Source organism: Carcharodon carcharias, chromosome 5 (genome assembly GCF_017639515.1).
Source record: "Carcharodon carcharias isolate sCarCar2 chromosome 5, sCarCar2.pri, whole genome shotgun sequence".
In the NCBI taxonomy this organism is placed as follows: Eukaryota; Metazoa; Chordata; class Chondrichthyes; order Lamniformes; family Lamnidae; genus Carcharodon; species Carcharodon carcharias.
Window position 1 is genome coordinate 15414264 of NC_054471.1, and position 23078 is coordinate 15437341.

The 23078-nt window shown below is 41.5% G+C and overlaps 1 protein-coding gene across 1 annotated transcript in view; it reads left to right on the plus strand.

Annotated features, from left to right (window-relative positions):
* The first annotated feature begins 15418 nt into the window (after window positions 1-15418).
* LOC121278115 (dynein heavy chain 8, axonemal-like) overlaps window positions 15419-23078 on the plus strand; it is a 1831678-nt gene continuing 1824018 nt past the window's right edge. Inside the window, exons 1-2 of the mRNA XM_041188200.1 lie at window positions 15419-15472; window positions 16597-16731. Of these exons, the coding sequence (XP_041044134.1) occupies window positions 15419-15472; window positions 16597-16731 (189 nt within the window). The remainder of the gene's footprint in view (window positions 15473-16596; window positions 16732-23078) is intronic.

Sequence of the window (23078 nt, forward strand, 5' to 3'; positions counted from 1 at the left end):
AAAACTAAAGCTTGTCTCTGTCATGTGATTTCCAGTAAATCACTAGCCTTTGCCTTCATTTTTTTCCCACAACAATTAAAGTGATTGCAGTTCAAAACAAGCAGCTCTTCCCCATCAAGTGCCATGCTGGTTAGGTGATTTCTTGGAAAAGGCATGCTTGTTGACAGTTCCAAGGAGAACTTAAGACTTTAAAAAAAAATATTCCAGGTTAGCATCCAAGTATCTAGATATTTCAATGTCTTTCCATATTTTAGAAGAAAATATAGTTTTGAAAGATATGATTTAAACAGGAGCCATTCCAGTGCGGGGGGGAGCAAAAGTGACAAAGTTAGGGGGGGATAGATGTTCTCTGCAGCCGAGAGCATTGATTCCTGAAGCCTTTGTTGTCTGCCTGGAGCCAGGGTTAAAGACATCTCCTCAGGGCTATGGAAGAGCTCGGAGTGTGAGGAGAAGGATTCCGTTGTCGCAGTCCACCTGCGTACTAAGAAGCTCTGCTTAGAGAGTATGGGCAGCTAGGGACTATGTTACAAAGCAGAACCACAAAGCTTATAACTTATGGATTACTATCTAAGCCACAGCTGGAACCTGAATATTCAAGAGTATTTGACATTTTGGAAGCACAGGAAGGAAGGAAAAGAAGATGGTAGCTTTCTTAATAAAGAATTAATAGTGATAAATGATCTTGGTTTGGAGGATCGATATTTAGAAACAGTTTGGGTGGAGATAAGAAATAGAAAGGAAAGAAGTCACTGGTGGGAATGGTTTATAGGCCCCCTGACAGTAGCTAGCCTGTAGGACAGAGTATAAAGCAGGAAATAATGGAGGCTTGTAAAAAAAGTCATAGGAGTTTTTAATCTTCCTATAGATTGGATAAATCAAGTTGGCAAAGGTAACCTGGAAGATTATTTTACAGAGTGCATTTGGGACAGTTTCTTAGAGCAATATGTTCTGGAACCAACCAGGAAACAGACCTTTAGAAACAAAAACAGAAAATGCTGGAAAAGCTCAGTAAGCCTAGCAGCATCCGTGGAGAGAGAAACAGAGTTAATGTTTCGAGTCCGTATGACCCTTCTTCAGAGCTGACTTTTAGACTTGGTAAGGTGTAACAAGACAGGATTAATGAATGACCTCAAAGTAAAGGATCTCAAAGTCAAAGGATCTAGTTAAGAATGATCATAACTTGATGGAATTTAACATTTAGTTTGAGGGTGAGAAACCTGTGTCTGAAACTAGTGTAAATCTAAATGAGGAAAAACTAGCAAGGAATATAAAAAACTGACAGTTAAAACTTCTACAAATATATAAAAAGGAAGAATGTAGTTAATGTTGGTCCTTTAGAGGATGAAAATGGGGAATTATTAAGTAGAAACAAGGAAATGGCAGAGACTTTGAACAAGTATTTTGTTTCTGTGTTCACAGTAGATGACAGAAAAAGCACATAAGAATAATAGAAAATCAAATGTCAAAAGGGAGGGAAGAACTTAAGATAATCCCGATCACAAGAAAAAAGTACTAGGACAACTAAAGAGACTGAAGTCTGACAAGTCCCCTACACCTGATGGCCTGCATCCTAGGGTTGTAATGGACTTGGCTGCAGAGATAGTGAATGCATTTGTTCTAAACTTCTAGAATTCCCTAAATTCTGAAAAGGCCCCAGTAGGTTAGAAAACCGGAGATATAACACCACTATTCAAGAAAGGAGGGAGACAACAGGAACGTATAGGCCAGTTAGTCTAACATCTGTCAGTAGGAAAATGCTAGAATCTGTTATTAAGGATGTAGTAACTGTTGTGACCTTGCTTTCGAACTCATGTAGTTTAAGTTACTGCTTAACATACTGCTGCATACATAAATAGTTTGGTATGCAACACACCAGAAGTGATGCAAGTTAATATGTGATTTAGTGATGAGGGATTCTTCTGGGTGAGTGTTCAGTCAAAAAAGAAAGACTGGTTTACAGTCTATGTTGATGTCATCTCATGTGTGACGTTGATCAAGTCTTGATTTGCACATCTGTGGCTTTGTGCCGCACTCGCTTGATCTGAGGGCACTTGACTCTGTTCTCCTCAAATGTTGAAATCGCTTGATGACAGATTTCTCCATTTGGGTCTTTCCAAGGTTGTTTTTTTCCCATGTATTGGGACCCGCTTGCAAGCTTTGAGCTTGGCTTTTAGGTTGTTTTCATATCTAAGTTTGGGATGCCCTGTGGTTCAGCTTTTCATTCTCAGCTGGCAATAAGGTACTGCCTTTGGTATGCAGGAATCCTCAGTTCAAACCACATGACTAACTCAGTGAAGCTGAGTTCTGATGAGCATGCTGTCAATGCCAGGTATGCAGAACCTTGCAAGAACCTCATTTTTGGAGATTATGTCCTGCCACCTGATGTTGCAAATAGTTCTTAGAAAGCGAAGATGGAATGCTTCTACTTGCTTTATGTGATTCCAATAGGTTGTCCGAGTCTCTCTCCAATAGAGATTTGCAAAACAAGTTGTGGCAGTTGTTTCAAGCTTCCTTTTGGGATTTGGACAATGCAGCATTTACCATCGGCTGTGTCATAACAGTTGACATCCTGCATCGTATTATGTGGCACTGCCATTGTGCTAAATTGGATTGATTTAAAACCGATCTAGAATCTCAGAACTCGACATCTATGCGGCATGTAGGGCATCAGCAGCTGAATTTTATTCTACCACAATCTGTAATTTCACGGCCTGGAACATCCCCCACTCTATCATTACCATCAAGCCAAGGGTTCAATGAAGAGTGGAGGAGAACATGCACAGGAGGAGCACTGGGCAAACCTAAAAGTGAGGTGTCAACTTGGTGAAGCTACAACATGCCAAACTGAGGAAGCAGCATTATTGAACATTTTCAATTGATTATTTCATTGTTACCCATTTTTTATCTACTACCATATCTTTTGGTCTGTTTACCCAATTATCCTTAGTGCACTGTCTCTTCATGCCTATGTAATTGCCATTGTTTAAGATTCTTGTTTTAGACTTGAATATTTTGCTCTCAAAATTAATATGGATTTTACTTGTATTATGATTACTTCTTACTAGAGGATCTTTTCCTAACCCTGCCTCATTCCACAATTCTAGGAAGAAGCCAGCCTAGTAGCGAATTGTTTAGACAATATATTGTCATGATTATATTCTAGAACCTCAACTTCTAGTCAACATTTGTCAATGTGATTTGTCCAATCTATATGAAGATATCACCCTCACCATTATCACATTGCCTTTCTTACATGCCCTGATAATTTCTTGCTGTGTTCAACAACTACTGTTAGCAGACCTATAAACTATCCTACCAGTGTTTTTCTGATTCCTAATTTCTGCCTATATTGATTTTACTTCTTGATCTTATGAGCCAAGATCCTTTCTCACTCATGTTCTCCATGACAAAATCCCTTTGTCTCCATTTTTGCTGTTTTTTTAATTTCTTGGGAAGTGGGTATTCCTAATTGCCATTGAGCTGTGTGGCTTTCCATTTTAGAGGGCGTTTAAGAGTCAACCACATTGCTGTGGGTTTGGAGTAACACATAGGCCAGAGAGGTAAAGACAGCAGATTCCCTTCCCTAAAGGATGAACCAGATACAACAATCGATGAAAGTCTCATGACACCTTTCTTGAGGCAAGCTTTATATTCAAGATTATTTATTTGAATTTAACTTTCACCAGCTGCAGTGGTGGAATTTGATTCTGTGTCCCCAGAGCATTAGCTTGACCCTCTGGATTACTACCCTGTGACATTACCACTATGCCACCATCTCCCCCTATGGTTTATATTGTTACAAATGCTTCCTACATTCAGATAAGAGCCTTTATTTTGTTTTAACCACTAATCTTTGCAAGTCTTCATTTGCAAATTATTATCATTAAACTCCCTGCCCTTCCTGGCTCATTCTGCTTCACTTTACCTAAGTTGCAACACTGCTCTACTGCCTTGACTTTCTCTTTAGTCTTCTAAATTTACTGAAAAAAGAGACATGCTACCGAGGCTTGTTGTCTTGCACTCTTCATAATGGATGAAAGCGTGCCAAATTTCAAAAGGAGGATCAATGTATGCTGCATAAGAAAAATATTTTTTTATTCATTCATGGGATGTGGGCTTCGCTGGATGGGCCAGCATTTATCACCCATCCCTATTCGCCCTCAAGATGTTGGTGGTGAGCTCCCTTCATAAACTGCTGCAGTCCATGTGGTGTAGGTGTGCTCACAGTGCTGTTAGGAAGGGAGTCCCAGGATTTTGACCCAGTGACAGTGAAGGAACGGCAATATATTTTCAAGTCAGGATGGTGAGTGGCTTGGAGGGGAACTTCCAGGTGGTGGTGTGCCCATCTATTGACTTCCCTTGTCCTTCTAGATAGTGGTTGTGAGTTTGGAAGATGCTTTCTAAGGAGCTTTAGTGAATTCCTGCAGTGCATCTTGTAGACGGTACATACTGCTGCTACTGTGCGTCGGTGGTTGAGGGAGTGAATATTTGTGGATGTGGTGCCAATCAAGAGGGCTGCTTTGTTCTGGACAGTGTCAAGCTTCTTCAGTGTTGTTGGAGCTGCGCTCCTCCAGGCAAGTGGAGAGTATTCCATCACACACCTGACTTGTGCCTTAAGATGGTGGGCATGCTTTAGGGAGTCAGGAGGTTAGTTACTCTTCACAGGATTCCCAGCCTCTGACCTGCTCTTGTAGCCACAGTATTTATATGGCTAGTCCAGTTCAGTTTCTGGTCAATGGTAACCTCCAGGATGTTGATAGTGGAGGTTCAGTGATGGTAATGCCATTTAATGTCAAGTGGCAATGGTTAGATTCTCTTTTATTGGAGATGGTCATTGCCTGGCACTTGTGTGCACGAATGTTAGTTTACACTTGTCAGCTCAAGCCTGGATATTGTCCAAGTCTTGCTGCATTAGGACATGGACTGCTTCAGTAACTGAGGAGTTGCCAATGGTGCTGATCATTTTGGAATCATCAGCGAACATCCCCAAGTCTGACCTTATGATGGAAGGAAGGTCATTGATGAAGCAGCTTAAGATGGGTGGGCCGAGGACACTGCCCTGAGGAACTCCTGCAGTGATGCCCTGGAGCTGAGATGACTGACCTCCAAAAAGCACAACCACCTTCCTTTGTGCTAGGTATGACTCCAAGCAGTGGAGAGTTTTCACCCTGATTCCCATTGACTCCAGTTTTGCTAGGGCTCCTTGATGCCACACTCGGTCAAATACAGCCTTGGTGTCAAGGGCAGTCACCCTTATCTCACCTCTGGAGTTCAGCTCTTTTGTCCATGTTTGAACCAAGGCTGTAATGAGGCCAGGAGCTGAGTGGCCCTGGTGGAACCCAAATTGGGCGTCAGCGAGCAGGTTATTGCTAAGCAAATGCCGCTTGTTAGCATTGTTGATGACCCCTTCCATTACTTTATTGATGATCGAGAGCAGACTGATGTAGCAATAATTGGCTGGCTTGGATTTGTCCTGCTTTTTGTGTACAGCACATCCCTGGGCAATTTTCCACATAACCGGGTAGATGCCAGTGTTGTAGCTATGCTGGAACAGCTTGGCTAGGGGCGCGGCAAGTTCTGGAGCACAAGCCTTCAGCACTATTGCCGGAATATTGTCAGGGCCCATAGTCTTTGCACTATCTAGTGCCTTCAGCCGTTTCTTGATATCATGTGGAGTGAGTCGGATTGGCTGAAGACTGGCATCTGCGATGCTGGGGCCCTCTGGAGGAGGCCACTCGCCACTTCTGGCTGAAGATTGTTGCGAGTACATCAGCCTTAACCTTTGCACTGATGTGCTGGGCTCCCCCATCATTGAGGATGGGGATATTTGTGAAGCATGCTCCTCCAGTGAATTGTTTAATTGCCCACCACCATTCATTACCAGATGTGCCAGCACTGCAAAACTTAGATCTGATCTGTTGGTTGTGGGATCGCTTAGCCCTTTCTATCATTTGCTGTTTATGCTGTTTGGCAGGCAAGTGGTCCTGTGTTGCAGCTTCACCATGTTGATTCCTCATTTTTATGTATGCCTGGTGCCATCCCTGGCATGCCCTCTTGCACTCTTCATTGAATCAGGGTTGATGCCCTGGCTTGATGGCAATGGTAGAGTGGGGGTATGCTGGGCTGTGAGCTTACAGATTGTGCTCGAGTACAATTCTGCTGCTGCTGATGGCTGTCAGCAGCTCCTGGATGCCCAGCCTTGAGTTGCTAGGCCTGTTCGAAATATATCCCATTTAGCATGGTGGTGGTGCCAAAAAACATGATGGAGGGTATCCTCAATGTGAAGGCAGGACTTCGCCTCCACAATGATTGTACAGTGGTCACTCTGACCGACACTGTCATGGACAGATGCATCTGTGGCAGATAGATTGGTGAGGATGAGCTCAAGTATGTTTCTCCCTCTTGTTGCTTTCTTCACCACCTGCTGCAGACTCAGTCTAGCAGCTATGCCTCATAGACTCATAGATATTAACAGCACAGAAGGAGGCCATTCAGCCCATCATTTCCATACTGGTCAACAAAGATCTGACTCCACTAATCCCATTTTCCAGGGCTTGGCCCATGGTTCTGGAGGCTATGGTAATGCAAGTGAATGCCTAAATACTTCTTAAATCTTACGAGAGCTTCTGACTCAGACACCCTTTTAGGCAGTGAGTTCCAGGCTCCCACTACTCTCTGGGTGAAAAAAATTCTCCTCAACTCCCCCCTTAGCCTTCTACCCCATCCCTTAAGTCTATGCCCCTGGTTATTGATGCCCCTATTAATGGAATAAGTGTCTTCCTATCCACCCTATCTGTGCCCCTCATAATCTTGTACACCTCTATCAGGTCCACTCTCAACCTTTGCTACTCCAAGGGGAACAACCCCAGTCTATCCAATCTTTCCTCATAGCTCAGACCCTCCAGCCCAGGCAGCATCCTGGTAAATCTCCTCTGCACCCTCTCCAGTGCAATCACATCCTTCCAAAACGTGATGACCAGAAATGCACGCAGCACTCCAGTTGTGGCCTAAGCAGCGTTTTATACAGTTCCAGTATAACTTGCCTGCTCTTGCATTCTGTGCCTCAGCTAATAGGTAAGTATCCCATATGCCTTCTTAACCACCTTATCTACCTGCCCTGCTACCTTCAGGGATCTGTGGATATGCACACCAAGCTCCGTCTGATTTTCAGTACTTTCCAGGATCCTACCATTCTCAGTGTAATCCCTTGCCTTGTTAGCTCTCCTCAAGTGCATTACTTCACACTTCTCCATGTTGAATTGCATTTGCCACTGCTCTGCCCACCTGACAAGTCCAATGCCTTTTAGGACTTGGCTGGCTCCGTCAGTAGTGGTGCTATCAAGCCACTCTTGGTGATGGACATTGAAGTCCCCCACCTAGAGTACATTCTTTCCCCTTGCAACCTTCCTTGCTTCCTCTTAAGTGAAGTTCAACATGGAGGAGCACTGATTCATCAGCTGAGGGTGGGTGGTATGTGGTAATCAGCAGAAGGTTTCCTTGCCCATGTTTGACCTCATGCCATGAGACTTCATGGGGTCCGGAGTCAATGTTGAGGGCTGCCAGGGCACTCGCGCCTGACTGTGTACCACTGTGCCGCCACCCCTATGGGGCTTGTCTTGCCGGTGGTACAGGACATACCCAGGGATGGTGATGTTGCTGATTGTTTGGCAAATCGACTCTGGTGCAGATGATACCATGGAGAATGCACCAGGGAACTCCAGTCCTTCTGGTTAATTCAAAAGAAGGCACAGTGCTTGGACATATTCCTGTTGCCTGCAGAGGACAGGTCCCTGCGTGTTACGATGCGGCAGCTGATGTGTGCCTGGCAGAATCCACGAGGGAAACCTGGTTGTGCAGTCACAACAGTTTTGCAATTTGTTTTTATTTTGAGATGTGTGCAATGAATTCAGAAGTAATAAGTCCACCAAGACTTTTAGGGACTTTGAAAAATTAAATTAAAATATTTATTAACAAAATAAAAGATGTCAGGCACATACGTAAGACTACAATTGCTACTTATAAGCATTTTTGAAGTTCCTAATTAACTTGACTCCTAGTCACACCCTCTTTAAGGCAATGGCCCAAAAATAGATTTTAGATTTTAAACAGATCCAGCAAATTAACACAATACCCTGGACAGTGGTATTCCAAATGACTTTTCTCCAGCTTCACTTTTGGTAGACAGCAGACTTATGCACAAATACTGGAGGCTCATTGTTATTTCACACACTTCTGTTAGATCTCACAATGCCTTCTCCTGACACACAACCTCATTCCCCTTTATATATGTTTCTCTCTTTTAATATGTAAATTCTATTGTTTCATATAGTTTCTTTGAAACTATATCTTTACAATATAAAAGCTTTCATGCTGCTACTATTTATTGTCAGTAATCTTTGGGGAAAATAACACATTTCTTAACCTTGCTTATCTGGCTAACTGTAAACAGACTAAAATCCCTTTGAAATCCAATCTCCCTTCATCTATCTAAAAATGCAAATCCCCTTAACACCTTACATACTAAGGTAGCATTCATGTTTACTCATTAGCATGTCAGTCATCAGCTTTGTTTGATGGACTTAAAGCTTGCAGTCTATTTGACTCCAAATCTAATTAAATCACACACAGATAGACCCAACTATACTCACCCTTGTAAAGCTACTTCATAATAAAGCAGAAAAATATTATGAAAATGATTATATTTTCATGACACCTCCATTCTCCTGAGAAGTTGAACCGTCATAATTTAAAGAGACGGCTTCATTTTCTTAACCCACCTTATGCTACCTCCTATACCTATCTATTACTCACACTGTTACATTACCAGATGAATGCATTAACTAATATATATATAAACACACACACACACACACATAAATCCTTGGTATCAACAGAAGCCATTTCAGTCCAGTGTCCAGGTTTTAAATGTCCAATTTCCCTTGAGCTTTAAGCTCCCGACAATGCATCTGCAATTAGATATTCTCGTCCAGTCACATGTGTAATCTGTAGATTAAATGGTTGCAGTAATAAACTCCAGCTGAACAGCCTTGAACTTCAGTTTCTAAATATGTATAGAAATTTTAAAGGTTTGTGGCCTGTAGAAATAATTGTTTCTGACAAATTGTTTGCAACATAAATCTTGAAATGCTGCAATACTAACAATAGACCCAGAGTCGTCTGTTTGATCGTTAAATATTTTCACAGAATCACAGTGCAGAAGAGATTTTCTTTGCTGTACTTCTGCGAAAAATACCCTATGGGTTTCTCAATTCCAGTTTCTTCATCTTGCAACAGTCCAGCCCCAATGCCTACATCACTCGTGTCAATGGCCGAGTTAAATTGCTTGGCATAATTGGGTACTGCCAAAACTGGTGTCGTAGTCAGTACAGTTTTTAACCTGTCACATGCCTTCTGACATGCCTGTGTCCATTGAAACTTCTTGTTCTTTTTTAATAGTTCAGTCAAAGGACATTGCTAAAATTTGGTACAAATTTCCGGTAAAACCCACTCATGACCAGATATCCCAAAACTTCTGGTTTTGTTGTAGGCACTGGGAAATCCACGATAGATTCACATCTTTTGGAGTCATCTTACTATGTCCAATGGTATGGCCTGAATATGTAACTTGCGCTTTTACAACTTCACTTTTACCCAAGTTCTTTACCAAACTAACGTCTTGTAATCGAGTAAATAATTCTTCCAGATGCTGTAAATGCTCCTTTCTCATTTGACTGAAAACTAGCAAGTCATCAATTTAAACAGCACAATTGCTCAGTCCTGTAATTATTTTGTTTGCCGGTCTTTGAAATGTTGCTGGTGCATTTTTCATGCTAAGTGGCATGACTTTAAACTGATATAGTCTGTGTGGCATCAGAAGAGCCTTTCTCTCCTATGCTCTCTTGGATAACGGTACTTGCCAAAATCCTCTCAGAAAGTCAATCTTTGTGATAAACTTTGATTATCCCACGTTCTCAATGCAATCTTCCAAGCGTAGTATAGAATATGAATCTGCTTTTGTCACTTCATTCACGTTTAGATAGTCCACACACAGTCTTTGTGTTCTATTTGGTTTCGGTACCATCATAATAGCGAGCTCCAGTTACTGTTACTAAACTCAATGATGTCATTTTGAAGCATGAATTCAATTTCTTTCTGTACTTGTGATAACATTACTGGACTTAATCTATGTAGATGTTGCCTTATTGAAGAGGAATCAATACTTACATCATGTGTAGCTAAATTTGTCCTCCCCAGCTTATTACCACAAATAGCTTTGTGTGATTGCAACAGCTTTTCCAAATCACTTTGGCACTTGTCTGGAAGATAATTCGATATTACATTTAAACTTTTAAGCACCCCCCTCATTATCCAATTGGATTAGAGGAAAATAAATTTCAGAATCCTTCATTTCTACCTCTTTATCTACCACCACTTTTGGTCCTCTTCTCTGACAAAGTACTTTTTAAGCATAGTTACATGACACAGGCTCTGCTCTTTTCTTCTATCTGAAGTATTTATTAAATAATTCACTGAGTTTCTTTTCAGTCCTGCAAGGCCCATTAAACTTTGCCTTTAACGAGTCATGCAGTACTGGTAACAATACTAACACTTTTTCCCCAGCAACAAAACTATGAGCTGTGGTTCTCCTGTCTGCCTTCGCTTCCATCACTTGCTGTCATATCTTTAAATGTTCCCTAGCTAACTCACCTGCTCTGTTCAATCTTTTGCAAAGTTTGATACATAATCCAGGAAAGTAGTTTCCGAATTTCAACCTACTAATTTCTCAAGAATCAACTTCGGTGGTCCCCTTACCTCATGACCATAGACTAATTCAAAAGCACTAAATCCAGTTGATGCATTAGGACCATCCCTAATAGGGAAATTCTATGCTTGTTATTTGCTATCTGAATCCTGTGGATAGTCTTGACTATATGCCATCATTATGGTTTTTAAAGTTTGATGCCATGCTTTCAAAGCCCTTTGTGATTCAGGATGTTAAGCTGTTGACTTAAACTGTTTTATCCCCAAACTGTTCATTACTTCCTTAAACAAATGTGACATGAAATTTGAACTCTGATCTGATTGTATTTATTTTGGTAAACCATATCTTGTAAAAAAAATTTAGTCAACTCTTACACAATTCTCTTTGTTGTAATATTTCTCAAAAGTATTGCTTCAGGAAACGTTGTAGATACATCCATTATTGTCAGCAGGTACTGATTTCCACTTTGTCATAGGGAGGGGTCTTACACAATCAATCATGACCCTAGTAAAAGGTTCTTCAAATACTTGAATTAGGATTAAAGGTGCCGGTGGAATCATTGCTTGTGGTTTCCCTATCACCTGGCATGTGTGACATGTTCTACAGAATTTGACTACATCTTCATGCAATCCAGTCCAAAAAAAAAGTTTTTGTATTTTTGCATGTCTTTCTAATTCCTAAATGTCCCCCTATTGGAATTTCATGAGCTATTCGCAGTATCACATTTCAATATCCAGATTGTATAACAATCTGATGCACTTCCATCCATTTTTCATCTGCTGAGACTTGATATGGACACAACTTCCTCATTAACACATTACCCTTAAGGTAATAACATTCTGGCATACATTTTGCCTCTGTTTCTGAGTAAGCTGTCTGATATAACTATTTTATTTGTGGATCCTTTTGCTGTAACTCTACAACTGCCTTGAGCTAAACACGTCAGCTGCATTCTCTTCCATTCTTTCTCCCTTATCAATGATTGTATCAGGTAATTCAACTTCAGCATCTTTTCCCTGCCATTTGTCTTCCTCTACTCCCTGTTTCAACCTGTGAGCTTGTGATCTCATTACAACACAATCTGGATGCTCTTTCTGCAACACTTCTGTTGAAAACACCTCTACAGGCTGCACAATCACCATAGGCATCACCCACATCTGCAACCCAGCTATATCATTATCTAAAATAAATCAAACCGCTGCAATGGACAATTTTTCCACTACTCCCAACAATCACCTCACCTGTTTTCCTCTTATTCTTTAAATTTACCTTGCCCAATGGAATAGGTTTAGCATCTCTATGAACCCCACTTATTATCACCTATTCCTACAATACTCCCTCTGAACAACAAATATCACTATCCCATAACATTAACGATTGACTAGCCCATGTGCCTCTTAAAATTTTAGTATCTTTACGTGCTCCACCCTGTACACATGGAAAGACTTTCCCTTCATGTACAAAATCTTGAAGCATTTCTGCAACCTGCTCCTCAGAACTCCCTTGGGTAAATTGTGAAAACATTCCCACTTCTTTATCTATCACTGATACTTCCTGCTTTAACTGTACACAAACCACAAGTTTCTCCTGTGCATGGACCTCAGAACCCACAGCACTTGTACTTCTAGAACTTTTCTACAACATTCCAACAGATCTTCGCTGTTATTTCTAATGGATTGAATTTGTGTGTCCAACTTTATTACAATGAAAACACCTTATTTTTCAAGTGTCACTTCTACCCTCAGTACCTTCCTTTTTAATCTGAGAGAAAGCTTCCTGGGAATTTCTACCCACCGCTTCTCTTCCCTGCCAACCCACCTTCCTTTCCCCTTCCCACTTTCTATCCTCTGATTTAAAAGAGTGACAATAAAAAGGTTTAGACCTATGAACTAACTCATAATCATCAGCTATCTCTGCTGCTTGTCTTCACGTTTTAACCATCTGTTCCTCCACACGAGTTCTCACTACTGAAGGACTTGAAGGAATTGAATCTTCAAATTCTTCCCAAATAATTACTTTTCTAAGAGTTGCGTATGTTGTCTCTACCTTTAATGCCTGTATCCACTGGTCAAAGTTGATTTACTCTCTCCAAGTCAATCTATGTTTGCCCAGGCTGTTTCCTTATACTCCTAAATTTCTGCCTGTATGCATTCAAAATAGCCTGTTTTACTGCATCATAATCCACCAACACTACTTCTAACAGTGAAGCACAAACCTCATGAGCACTACCCACTAACTTAGACTGTAAAAGCAAGATCCAGTTTTCTTGTGGCCATTTTCATCTGTTTAGCTATCTCAAATGAAATAAGGAGTGCCTCCCTATCTCTTTCTTCAAACTTTGGAAGAGCTTGCATAAATTTAGAGATCTCCCCACTGTGTTTTAGGTTGAAGGTTTTTTCATCATCAGAACCTTCCTCAGCATCTGAGGTCTCTTTTTAGAAGTCTAACTCTTTAACTGGTATTCTCTTTCTCTTTCCCTCACCCTCTCCTCCATTGCTAACTTTACCCTCTGGAGGTCACGTTTTTGCATTTCCATTCTCTTTGAAATACTCTCTTTTTCTTTCTCTTTCTATGCCCTTTCTTTTTCTGCTGCCCCTAGTTCAAGTTTTTTCATTTCCACTGTTTGTTCAAATTCAGGCTTTTTCACTTGTAACTGAAGTCTCACTGCCTCCAGCTGTGACTTACTAATGTCAGGTTTCACTTCCAACTTGAAATGCTGTGCTATCGCTTCAACTATGTCTTCTTTCTTTGCCCCTACAGGTAACCTCAACTTCAACTTGTCTGCCAATTCTGTTTACTTACCCTCAGATTTGTAACCCTGAGCTATTTCTTTTATTTCCAAAAAAGTTTTAGCCATGGATACAGCCATTATTGCAGTCTCATCACTTTGAAATCCCTTACACCAACCCCTGAATTCAAAGTGCTCCATGGACTTGTAACCTTAAAATTCACCAACTCCAAACCAGTCAAGGAATTTCAAATATTCCACAAAGAGCCCCCAATTCATCATGATGTGGCAGATGATGTGCACCAGGCAGACCAAAACTACGAGGGAAACTTGGCTGCGCTATCACAACGGTTTTGCAATTTGTATTTACTTTGAGATGTGTGCATTGAATTCAGATGTAATAAATCCACCAAGACTTATAGGGACTTTAAAAAGTAAATTGAAATATTTATTAACAAAATATAAGATGTCAAGCACATATATAAGACCACAATTGCTGCTATAATAATTCCTAAAATTCCTAATTAACCTGACTCCCAGTTACACCCCTTTAAGACAATGGTCCAGAAATAGATGTCTTTGAAACTGTATCTTCCTCAGAATATAAAAACTTTCATTTTGCCACTATTTATTGTCATTAATGTTTGGAGAAAACAAAACACTTTCCTTGTCCTTGCTCATCTGGCTAGACATAAACAGACAAAAATCTCTTTGAAATCCAAATCTCCCTTCATTTATCTAAAAATGCAAATTCCCTTCACACCATACATGCTATGCCAGCATTCACTTTTATATATTAGCATATCAAGCATCTAGCTTTGTTTGATGAGTTGAAGCATGCAGTCTACTTAACTCCAAATGTAATTAAATCACACACTGACCCAACTATACTTACCCCATAAACCTACTTCACAATAAATCAAGGGCTGAATCTTGCAGTTGGCGTGCGGGGATGGGCCCGACACGCTGACGTGTAAAATGACGCGCAATGATGTAGGACGCGCGCTGAAAGGCCTATTAAGAAAGTAATTGAAGTAGTTAAGAACGCTGCCTGTCCAACCTTAAGTTGGCGGGCAACTGAAAATCCCAAGCGGCCTTCGCAATTTTCATGAAACCTCATCCACAGGCGGGATGAGATTTCCTGAAGCTTTTATAAAATCAATAAACTAATTTTTCCACCTTTACAAACATGTCCCAACTCATGTTTGAATAAATTTTTAATTCCATTCCTTATTAATTTTCATAACCATTCAATCTCCCTGAGCTAGCTCCGTGCCTCAGGGAGATTGCTGCGCTCTTTCGCGCATGTATCGTGCGCATGCGTGAAAGAGTGCAGGCCCAGACTCTTCCTCCTCCCCCCTGCCCGCACAGGTAGCACCGTACCAACCACACATTCACTGGATGGGCCTTAATTGGCCGGTCTGCATAAAATGGCAGCACGCAGCCAATTGTGGGTAGTGTTTGGCTCCACTCCCGCCCAGCCTTGCCCGCCGTAGGAAAAATCCAGGCCTAGAAAAATATTATGAAAATTATTCTGCTTTCATGACACTGCGTAAGAATATATGTAGTCTCTAGCAAATGTAACTGAGCCACATTGCGAGCCCAACTGATAACCTTAAATTGGTTGTTAGTGTAATTCTTAACACATTATTTTAGATTCTGAATTTTGCAAGCATGGGCAGGTTGAGTTGGCTGAGTATTCTGCCTATTGCGAATTCCCGAAGGCATATGCAGTTGTTAGGACGTATGGAAGAATAGCAAAGAATGAAAAAGGGTAATAAGGGAAAAAAATAGAGTACAAGAGGAAGCTAGCTAGAAATATAAAGACGGATACTCAGAGTTTCTATAGATAGTTAAATAAGAAAAGAGTTAACGAAGGGAGCATTGGTCCTATAGAAAGTGAGTCTGGGGATTTAATAATGGAAAATATGGAGATGGCAGATGAATTGAATCGGTATTTTGCATTGATCTTCATGAAAGAAGTAATATCCCAGAAATAGCTGTATATCAGGAAATGGAAGGGAGGGAGGAACTCAGGAAAATCGTAATCACCAGAGAAATGGTATTGAGCAAATAGTTGGAGCTGCAGGCTGAAATTCCCTGGGTCCTGATGGACTTCTTCCTAAAATCTTGCAGCCATGCCTCTCTAATGGCTATCATATTTTACTTATTTTTTTTCTATTTGAGCTATCAGTTCATCTGTTTTGTTTCAAATGCTACATGCATTCAGATATACAGCCTTGAATTTTGTCCTTTTTATCATTTTGGTAACCTCTAGCCTTATCTGCTGATTTACTCTTAGATTTATACTCTCTATCCCTTCCTGTCATGCACTGTTTATCATCTCTCATATTTATACTCTTCTCTTTTGCATTGTCTCTACTCTTTGATTTACCACATCTTCCCATTTGACCATCAAAAGGCATTTCTGTCAACTTTTAGAGAACTCACGAACGAACTGCCAACTGCAAGCCCTGTACCCAGCCATGCCAGGATGAATTTTCCAGAGCCTTTAGATTGTCCCAGGATGTGTTTCTTCCTTCACATTCTGTCTGGCAGTTCACAGAACGGCAGTTTGCTCTTCTCTGTTGACCTCAATAGCTGCAGCCTTTTGTTTTTCCATGCCAGACCTCCCTCTCTCTTTTGCTTCCCGTCTGAAATCTCAGACAGAAAGTCTGCCCCACAGATACCCCCAGCAGCTCCTGCATTTATTTTCAATTTTGAGAACTTTGTACCTTACTCAGAAACTCTGAAACTGGGCTCCCTCTCCCTGTGGTAACCCAATCACCTAGCCTGTTGCTGGACAGAACTCATATCACATGACTCTCTTCTCCCTCCATTTTACCTTAGATTAAAGAGATGGCTGAAAACTTAACAATCTTTTCACATTTTAACAATGAACATTTAGTGTACCAGCACTAACATTTAAATCACATTTAGCATCAGAAGTGTATGTGCATGCCATGAACACCATTTTGATACATCAAGGGAGCTGAAGACCTCATGAAGCCCAAAATATGTGTACTCCCTGACCGGATTTCACCCTTTTTATTTGTATCGCTACCGTGGTAATTCACCGATTTGGTGCTTCATTTTTGATTTTCAGGGAAGATACAGAGAAGCAAGGGAGAATAGAAGAAAGAAATTTGATGAAGCCTATCGATACATTATTGAAATCTTGTCTAGAAGATTGGAGATGGAGAAAACTAAGGTGGAAGATTTTATTTTGGATTCGTTAACTGTAAGTATTGTTACTCGATATGTTTGAATTGTTTTACTTCAGTCTTGTTAACCATTTTTCAAAGCAATTTCTGGAGTAGCGATCTTATCTACAATGAAAACGAAAAATAGGGGCAATATACATAAGAACACAACATTTGAAATAGGAGCAGGAGTAGGCCAGTCAATCTTTCGAGCCTGCCCTACCATTGAATGAGATCATGGCTGATCTTTTACCTCAATGCCATAGTTCCTGCACTATCCCCGTATCTCTTGATGTTTTTAATGTGTAGGAATCTATGAATAACATAAGAACATGAGAATGAGGAGCAGGGGTAGGCAATTCAGCCACTCGTGCCAGCCCCGCCATTCAATACGATCATTCAATACATCTCATTTCGGCCTCAACTCCAATTTCCCGCCCTCTCCCCATAACCTTTCAACCCGTTACTAATTAATAATCTGTCTATATCCTCCTTAAATTTATTCAGCGTCCAGGCATCCACTGCACTCTGAGATAGTGAATTCCGCAGATTCACGATCCTTTGAGGAAAGTAATTCTTACTCATCTCTGATTTAAATCTACCACCCCTTAGCCTAAAACTATGGCCTCTCGTTCTAGAAAGCCCCACAAAGGGAAACATCCACTCCACGTCTACTTTGTCTATCCCCTTTAGCATCTTATATACCTCAGTTAGATCTCCTGTCATCCTTCTAAACTCCAGTGGGTATAGGCCTAAACTGTTCAATCTCTCCTCATAAGACAAGCCCTGCATCTATGGAATCAATCTAGTGAACCCCCTCTGAACCGCCTCCAGTGCAACTACATCCTTCCGCAAGTAAGGGAACCAAAACTGTGCACTTAACTGCAGGTGCGGTCTCACCAATGCCTTGTACAGTTGCAACAACACCTCCCTGTTTTTATACTCTGGCATTTATTGCTAAAGGAATATATTTCCATTTGCCTTCCTTATTACCTGCTGTAACTGCACACTAGCTTTCAGTGATTCGTGCATGAGGACACCCGGAACCCTCTGCACTGAAGCATTCTGAAGTTTCTCTCCACTTAAATAATAAGCTGCCTTTTTATTCTCCCGACCAAAATGGATAACCTCACACTTATCCACGTTAAACTCCAGGTGCCAAATTTTGTCCCATTCACCTAACCTGTCCATATCCATTTGTAAATTTCCTATTTCTTCATTGCAACTTACTTTCCCACCTATCTTAGTATAATCTGCAAAGTTAGCTATGGTACCTTCTATCCCTGAATCCAAGTCATTAATACATAATATAAATAGTTGGGACCCAAGGACCGAACCCTGTGGCACCCCACTAGTTACAGCTTGCCATCCAGAAAAAGATACATTTATCCTGACTCTCTGCTTTCTGTTGGTTAGCCAATCCTCTAAGCTAATATATTACCCCTAACTCCATGTGATCTTATTTGTGTATTAATCTTTTGTGCGGCACCTTATCAAAGGCCTTCTGGAAGTCCAGATATACTACATCTACAGGATCCCTATTGTCCACTTTGCTTGTCACATCTCATTTTTGATCATACTCGATGACTGAGCTACTACAGCCCTCTGTGGCAGAGATTTCTAAAGATTGACCACTCTCTGAGTGAAGAAATTCTTCCTCATCTCAGTCCTAAATGACCTGCCCCTTATTCTGAGACCACGTCCCCTGGTTCTAGACCCTGCAGCCAAGTGGAACATCCTTCCTGCATCTACCTTGCTCAGCCCTGTAAGAATTTTGAATGATCTTTTAAACTACAGGGAATAAAGGCTCAGTCTATTTAATCGTTCCTCATGGGACAATATCTCCATCCCCGGAATTAATTTAGTGAACCTTCGTTGCACTCCCTCTATGGCAAGTATATCTTTTCTTAGATAAAGCGACCAAAACTGCACACAATACTCCAGATGTGGTCTCACCAAGGCTCTGTATATTCGCAGTAAGATGTCTTTACTCCTATACTAAATTTTCTTGTAATATAGGCAGTCATACCATTTGCCTTCCAAGGGAATGATAGATGCAAGAGATTAATGAACACTGGGCAGAAATAGTAGACTTCCCACTCATACACAGAAAGAAAATGTCATGCCCCAGAATTGTATCTACGCTACTAGCTTTTCTCTGATACAGTCTTGCAGCTGGGGTGCACACTCACAGATCAAGCTATCCATGATGCTAACCCTGACACTTTACATCTCAATCCTACCAAACATGTGAGAGCTTTGGAGACATTGTGAAATGTGTGACCTTACCAAAGGAACTCCTGTAACTTATTATCTTGTATGCTGATCAATCTTAACTTGCACATCAGCAATGACTGAATGCCCTTTGGCCTGTCATTCATCCCAGTTGGATGAAGCACATTACAGGCTGTCATTGACGATCTGATACATATGCAGCAGCTGTGCTTCCTAGTTGCTAGCTTTCATTTTCATTCTCACATACTTCTCTGTTGAAGCTCAAACGGAGCAACTGCATCGTTTAATCACTGACTTCTGTAGCCTGCCTTTTTTTGCGCTTTAAATAGAATGTCTCCAATGGAAATGTTCTTCTTTTTCATCTTCTCAAGGAAATATTCCTCTTTTCCATCAGCTCTGACCCCATTTCAGTGTTTTGAGTACAAGCACGCTGAGGTTGCCCTCTGAAATGGGCCCCTTAGTACAGTAAGACCATGGTCACACCCTGCACACCAAGCTGTGCCTTGAGAGAATTTTTGTTGAAGCTTTTCATCTTGCACTCATCAGGACAATTGCAAAGAAATGCCTAGCCCTGTAGCATGGCCCCAAAGCCTTAGGACTGACTTCACTCTCATGCCATGATTATTAGATGCACTAAGCCCCTGGACTGACTTCACTCTCGTACCCTGACTACATGACCCTCAAAGACTATGACTATCTCATGAACATACGAACATAAGACCAAGGAGCAGGAGTAGGCCATTCAGCCCCTCGAGCCTGCACTGCCATTTAATAAGATCATGCTGACCTGATAATAACCTGAAATCTGTATCCCTGATAACCTGATATCACACTCTTGCTTGCCAAGAAACTATCTACCTCTGCCTTAATATTATTCAGACTCTGCTTACACCACCTCTTCAGGAAGAGAGTTCCCAAGACTTACGACCCTCTGAGTGAAAGAATTTCACCTTACCTCTGTTTTAAATGGGAGACCCCATATTTTTTAACAATGACCCCTAGTTCTAGATTTTTCCACAAGTGGAAACATCCTCTCTACATCTACCCTGTCAAGACCCCTCAGGATCTTATATATTACAATCAAGTTGTCTCTTACACTTTGAAACTCCAGTGGATACAAGCCTAGTCTGTCCAACCCTTCCTCATAAGACAACCACCCATTCCAGGTATTATAAAAGCAAAATACTGTGGATGCTGGACATCTGAAACAAAAACAGAAAATGTTGGAAAAACTCAGCAAGTCTAACAGCATCTGTGGAGAAAAAAAAGAGTTAATGTTTCAAGTCCATATGACTTCTTCAGAGCTGAAGAGCAGTAAAATGTAATGAAATTTATACTGTTTAAGGGAGTGGAGTGGGTGAAGCTAGATAGGAGGCCAGTGATAGGTGGGGGCAAAGAAGAGATTGCCAGAGATGTCATGGACAAAAGGACAAAGGGGTGTTAATGATAATGATACTGGCTAAAGGAGGTGCTAGTGGTGGCATTAAGGTTAGAGAGCAGAATGTGATAATGGCAGGACAAGGATAAGCGCTCCGGAAAGAACAACATGAACAAGTGACAGATGGCCTGAGTGGAGGTGGGGTGGGGGGAGGGGCAGTGGTGGGGAAAAAGATTGGAAATAGGATAAAACAATGAATAAAAATGAATTTAAATAAAAATTGAAATAAAAATAAGTGGATAAAAAATAAAAATTAAAAACTGAAAAAATAAAAATTAAGAAATGAGAATGAATATTGAAAAAAGAGGATATAAAGGGGGTGAGGATAGAGGACAGAATTCATGCTCTGAAGTTGTTGAACTCAATTTTAAGTCTGGAAGTCTGTAAAGTGCCTAATCGGAAGGTGAGGTGCTATTCATCCAGTTTGCGTTGGGTTTCACTCTGCTGCAATGTTCCAGTAAGTTAGATAATGTGCTTCTCCTTTATTCTTCCTGCCAACCTGGACAATTGCACTTTTTCCCACATTATACTCCATTTACCAGATCTTTGCCCACTCACTTAACCTATCTATATCTTTCTGTAGCCTCCTTATGTCCTCTTCACAACTTACTTTCCTACCTATCTTTGTGTCATCAGCAAATTGACAACCATCCCATCCATTCCTTCATCCAAGTCATTTATATAAAGTGTAAACAGGTCCCAGCACTGATTCCTGTGGCACACCACTTGTTACATCTTGCTAACCTGAAAAAGACCCATTTATGTCTACTCTCTGCTTCCTGTTAGCCGGCTAATCTTCTATCCATGCCAACATTTTACCCCCTATACCATGAGCTTTTATTTTCTGCAGTAACCTTTGATGTGGCACTTCATCAAATGTCTTCTTGAAATCTAAGTACAGTGCATCCATCAGCTCCCCTTTATCCACAGCACATGTTACTTCCTCAAAGAACTCCAATAAGCTAGTTAAACATGATTTTCCTTTCACAAAACCATGTTGCCTCTGCATCATGACCTTAAGTTTATCTAAGTGCCCTGCTATAACTTCTTTAATCACAGCTTCTAACATTTTCTCTATGACAGATATTAAGCTAACTGGCCTGTAGTTTCCCGTCCTCTGTCTCCCTTCCTTTTTGAATAATGGAGTTACGTTTGCTATCTTCCAATCTAATGGGACCTTCCCCGAATCTCAGGAGCTTTGGAAAATTAAAACCAATGCATCAATGATCTCAATGAACACTTCTTTTAAGACCCTGGGATGAAGGCCTTCAGGACCAGCCTGCGGATCCAACAATTTACTCAGTACCACTTCTCTGGTGACTGTCGTTTTCCTGACTTCCTTCCCCACTTCCATCTCCTGATTTTCTCTTAGCTCTCCCATTCATCCTTGACTGCTGACAACATAGTGTCCCTCCCTTGCTTCCATGAAACTCTGTGCAACCTGTCTCTCATGTGCAAGCCTTTCACCTCCTCAACTTTCATCAGTCTCTGTGCAAGCCTTTTCCTCTTGTGCCACACTAACAGAACCCCTCGTATTCCGCAGTCTGCGTGCACCCCCTCCAATTTATGTAGTTCTGTTCCCATTTCACCCCTTACTGTGTCTATGCTTCAGTCTTAAATGTTGGTCTCCAGTTTCCTCACCCTTGATCTCCACTCTGCTTGCCATCATTCCTCCCTTCCCCCTCCAACCGCACCTTTGCCCATTGTCCCCCATGTCCCCTTCCTCCTTCTCCACCCCCCCAATGCCACATTTTCCCATTGTCCCCCATGTCTCTTTCCTCCTTTCATTCTCCTCCCCCTGCCCCACTGTGTCTTTTTCCTCCTTCCCCCCCTACCCCTACTCCACCTTTGCCCATTGTCTCCTGTATCTCTTTCCTCCTTACCCCCCACCCCTAATCCCCTGTGCCCTCGGTTACAATGCTGGTCTCTGTTTGCTGCCCTGCCTGAGATCCTAGATAACACCCTCCTGTACAATGGAGAAGCCAGTGAGGAGAAAAAGCCTACAACCCCGACCAGTGTTTTTTAAAAATTCATTTTATGGTACGTGGGTGTCGCTGGCTAGGCCAGCAGTAATTGCCCATCCCTAATTGCACTTGAGAAAGCAGTGGTCAACTGCCTTCTTGAACTGCTGCAGTCAAAGTAGAGTAGGTACACCCACAGTGCAGTTAGAGAGGGAGTTCCAGGACTTTGACCCAGCGACATTGAAGGGATGGCGACATATTTCCAAGTCAGGATGCTGAGTGGCATGGAGGATGGTGGTGCTCCCATGCATCTGCTGTCCTTCCAGATGGTAGCGGTCGTGGGTTTGGAAGGTGCTGCCTAAGGACCATTGGTGAGTTGCTGCAGTCTTGTAAATGGTATACGCTGCTGCTAGCATTCATTGGTGGTGGAGGGAGTGAATGCTTGTGGGAGGGGTGCCAATCAAGCGGGCTGCTTTGACCTGGGTGGTGTCAAGCTTCTTGAGTGTTGATTGATCTGCACTTATCCAGGCAAGCGGAGAATATTCCATCACACTCCTGACTTATGTCTTGTAGATGATGGACAAGATTTGGGGAGTTAGGAGCTGTGTTACTCACCGCAGGATTCCTAGCCTCTGACCTGCTCTTCTAGCCACAGTATTTATTATGACTGGTCCAGTTTAGTTTCTTGTCAATAATAACACCCAGGGTGTTGATTGTGGGGGATTCATCGATGGTGATGGCATTGAATAGA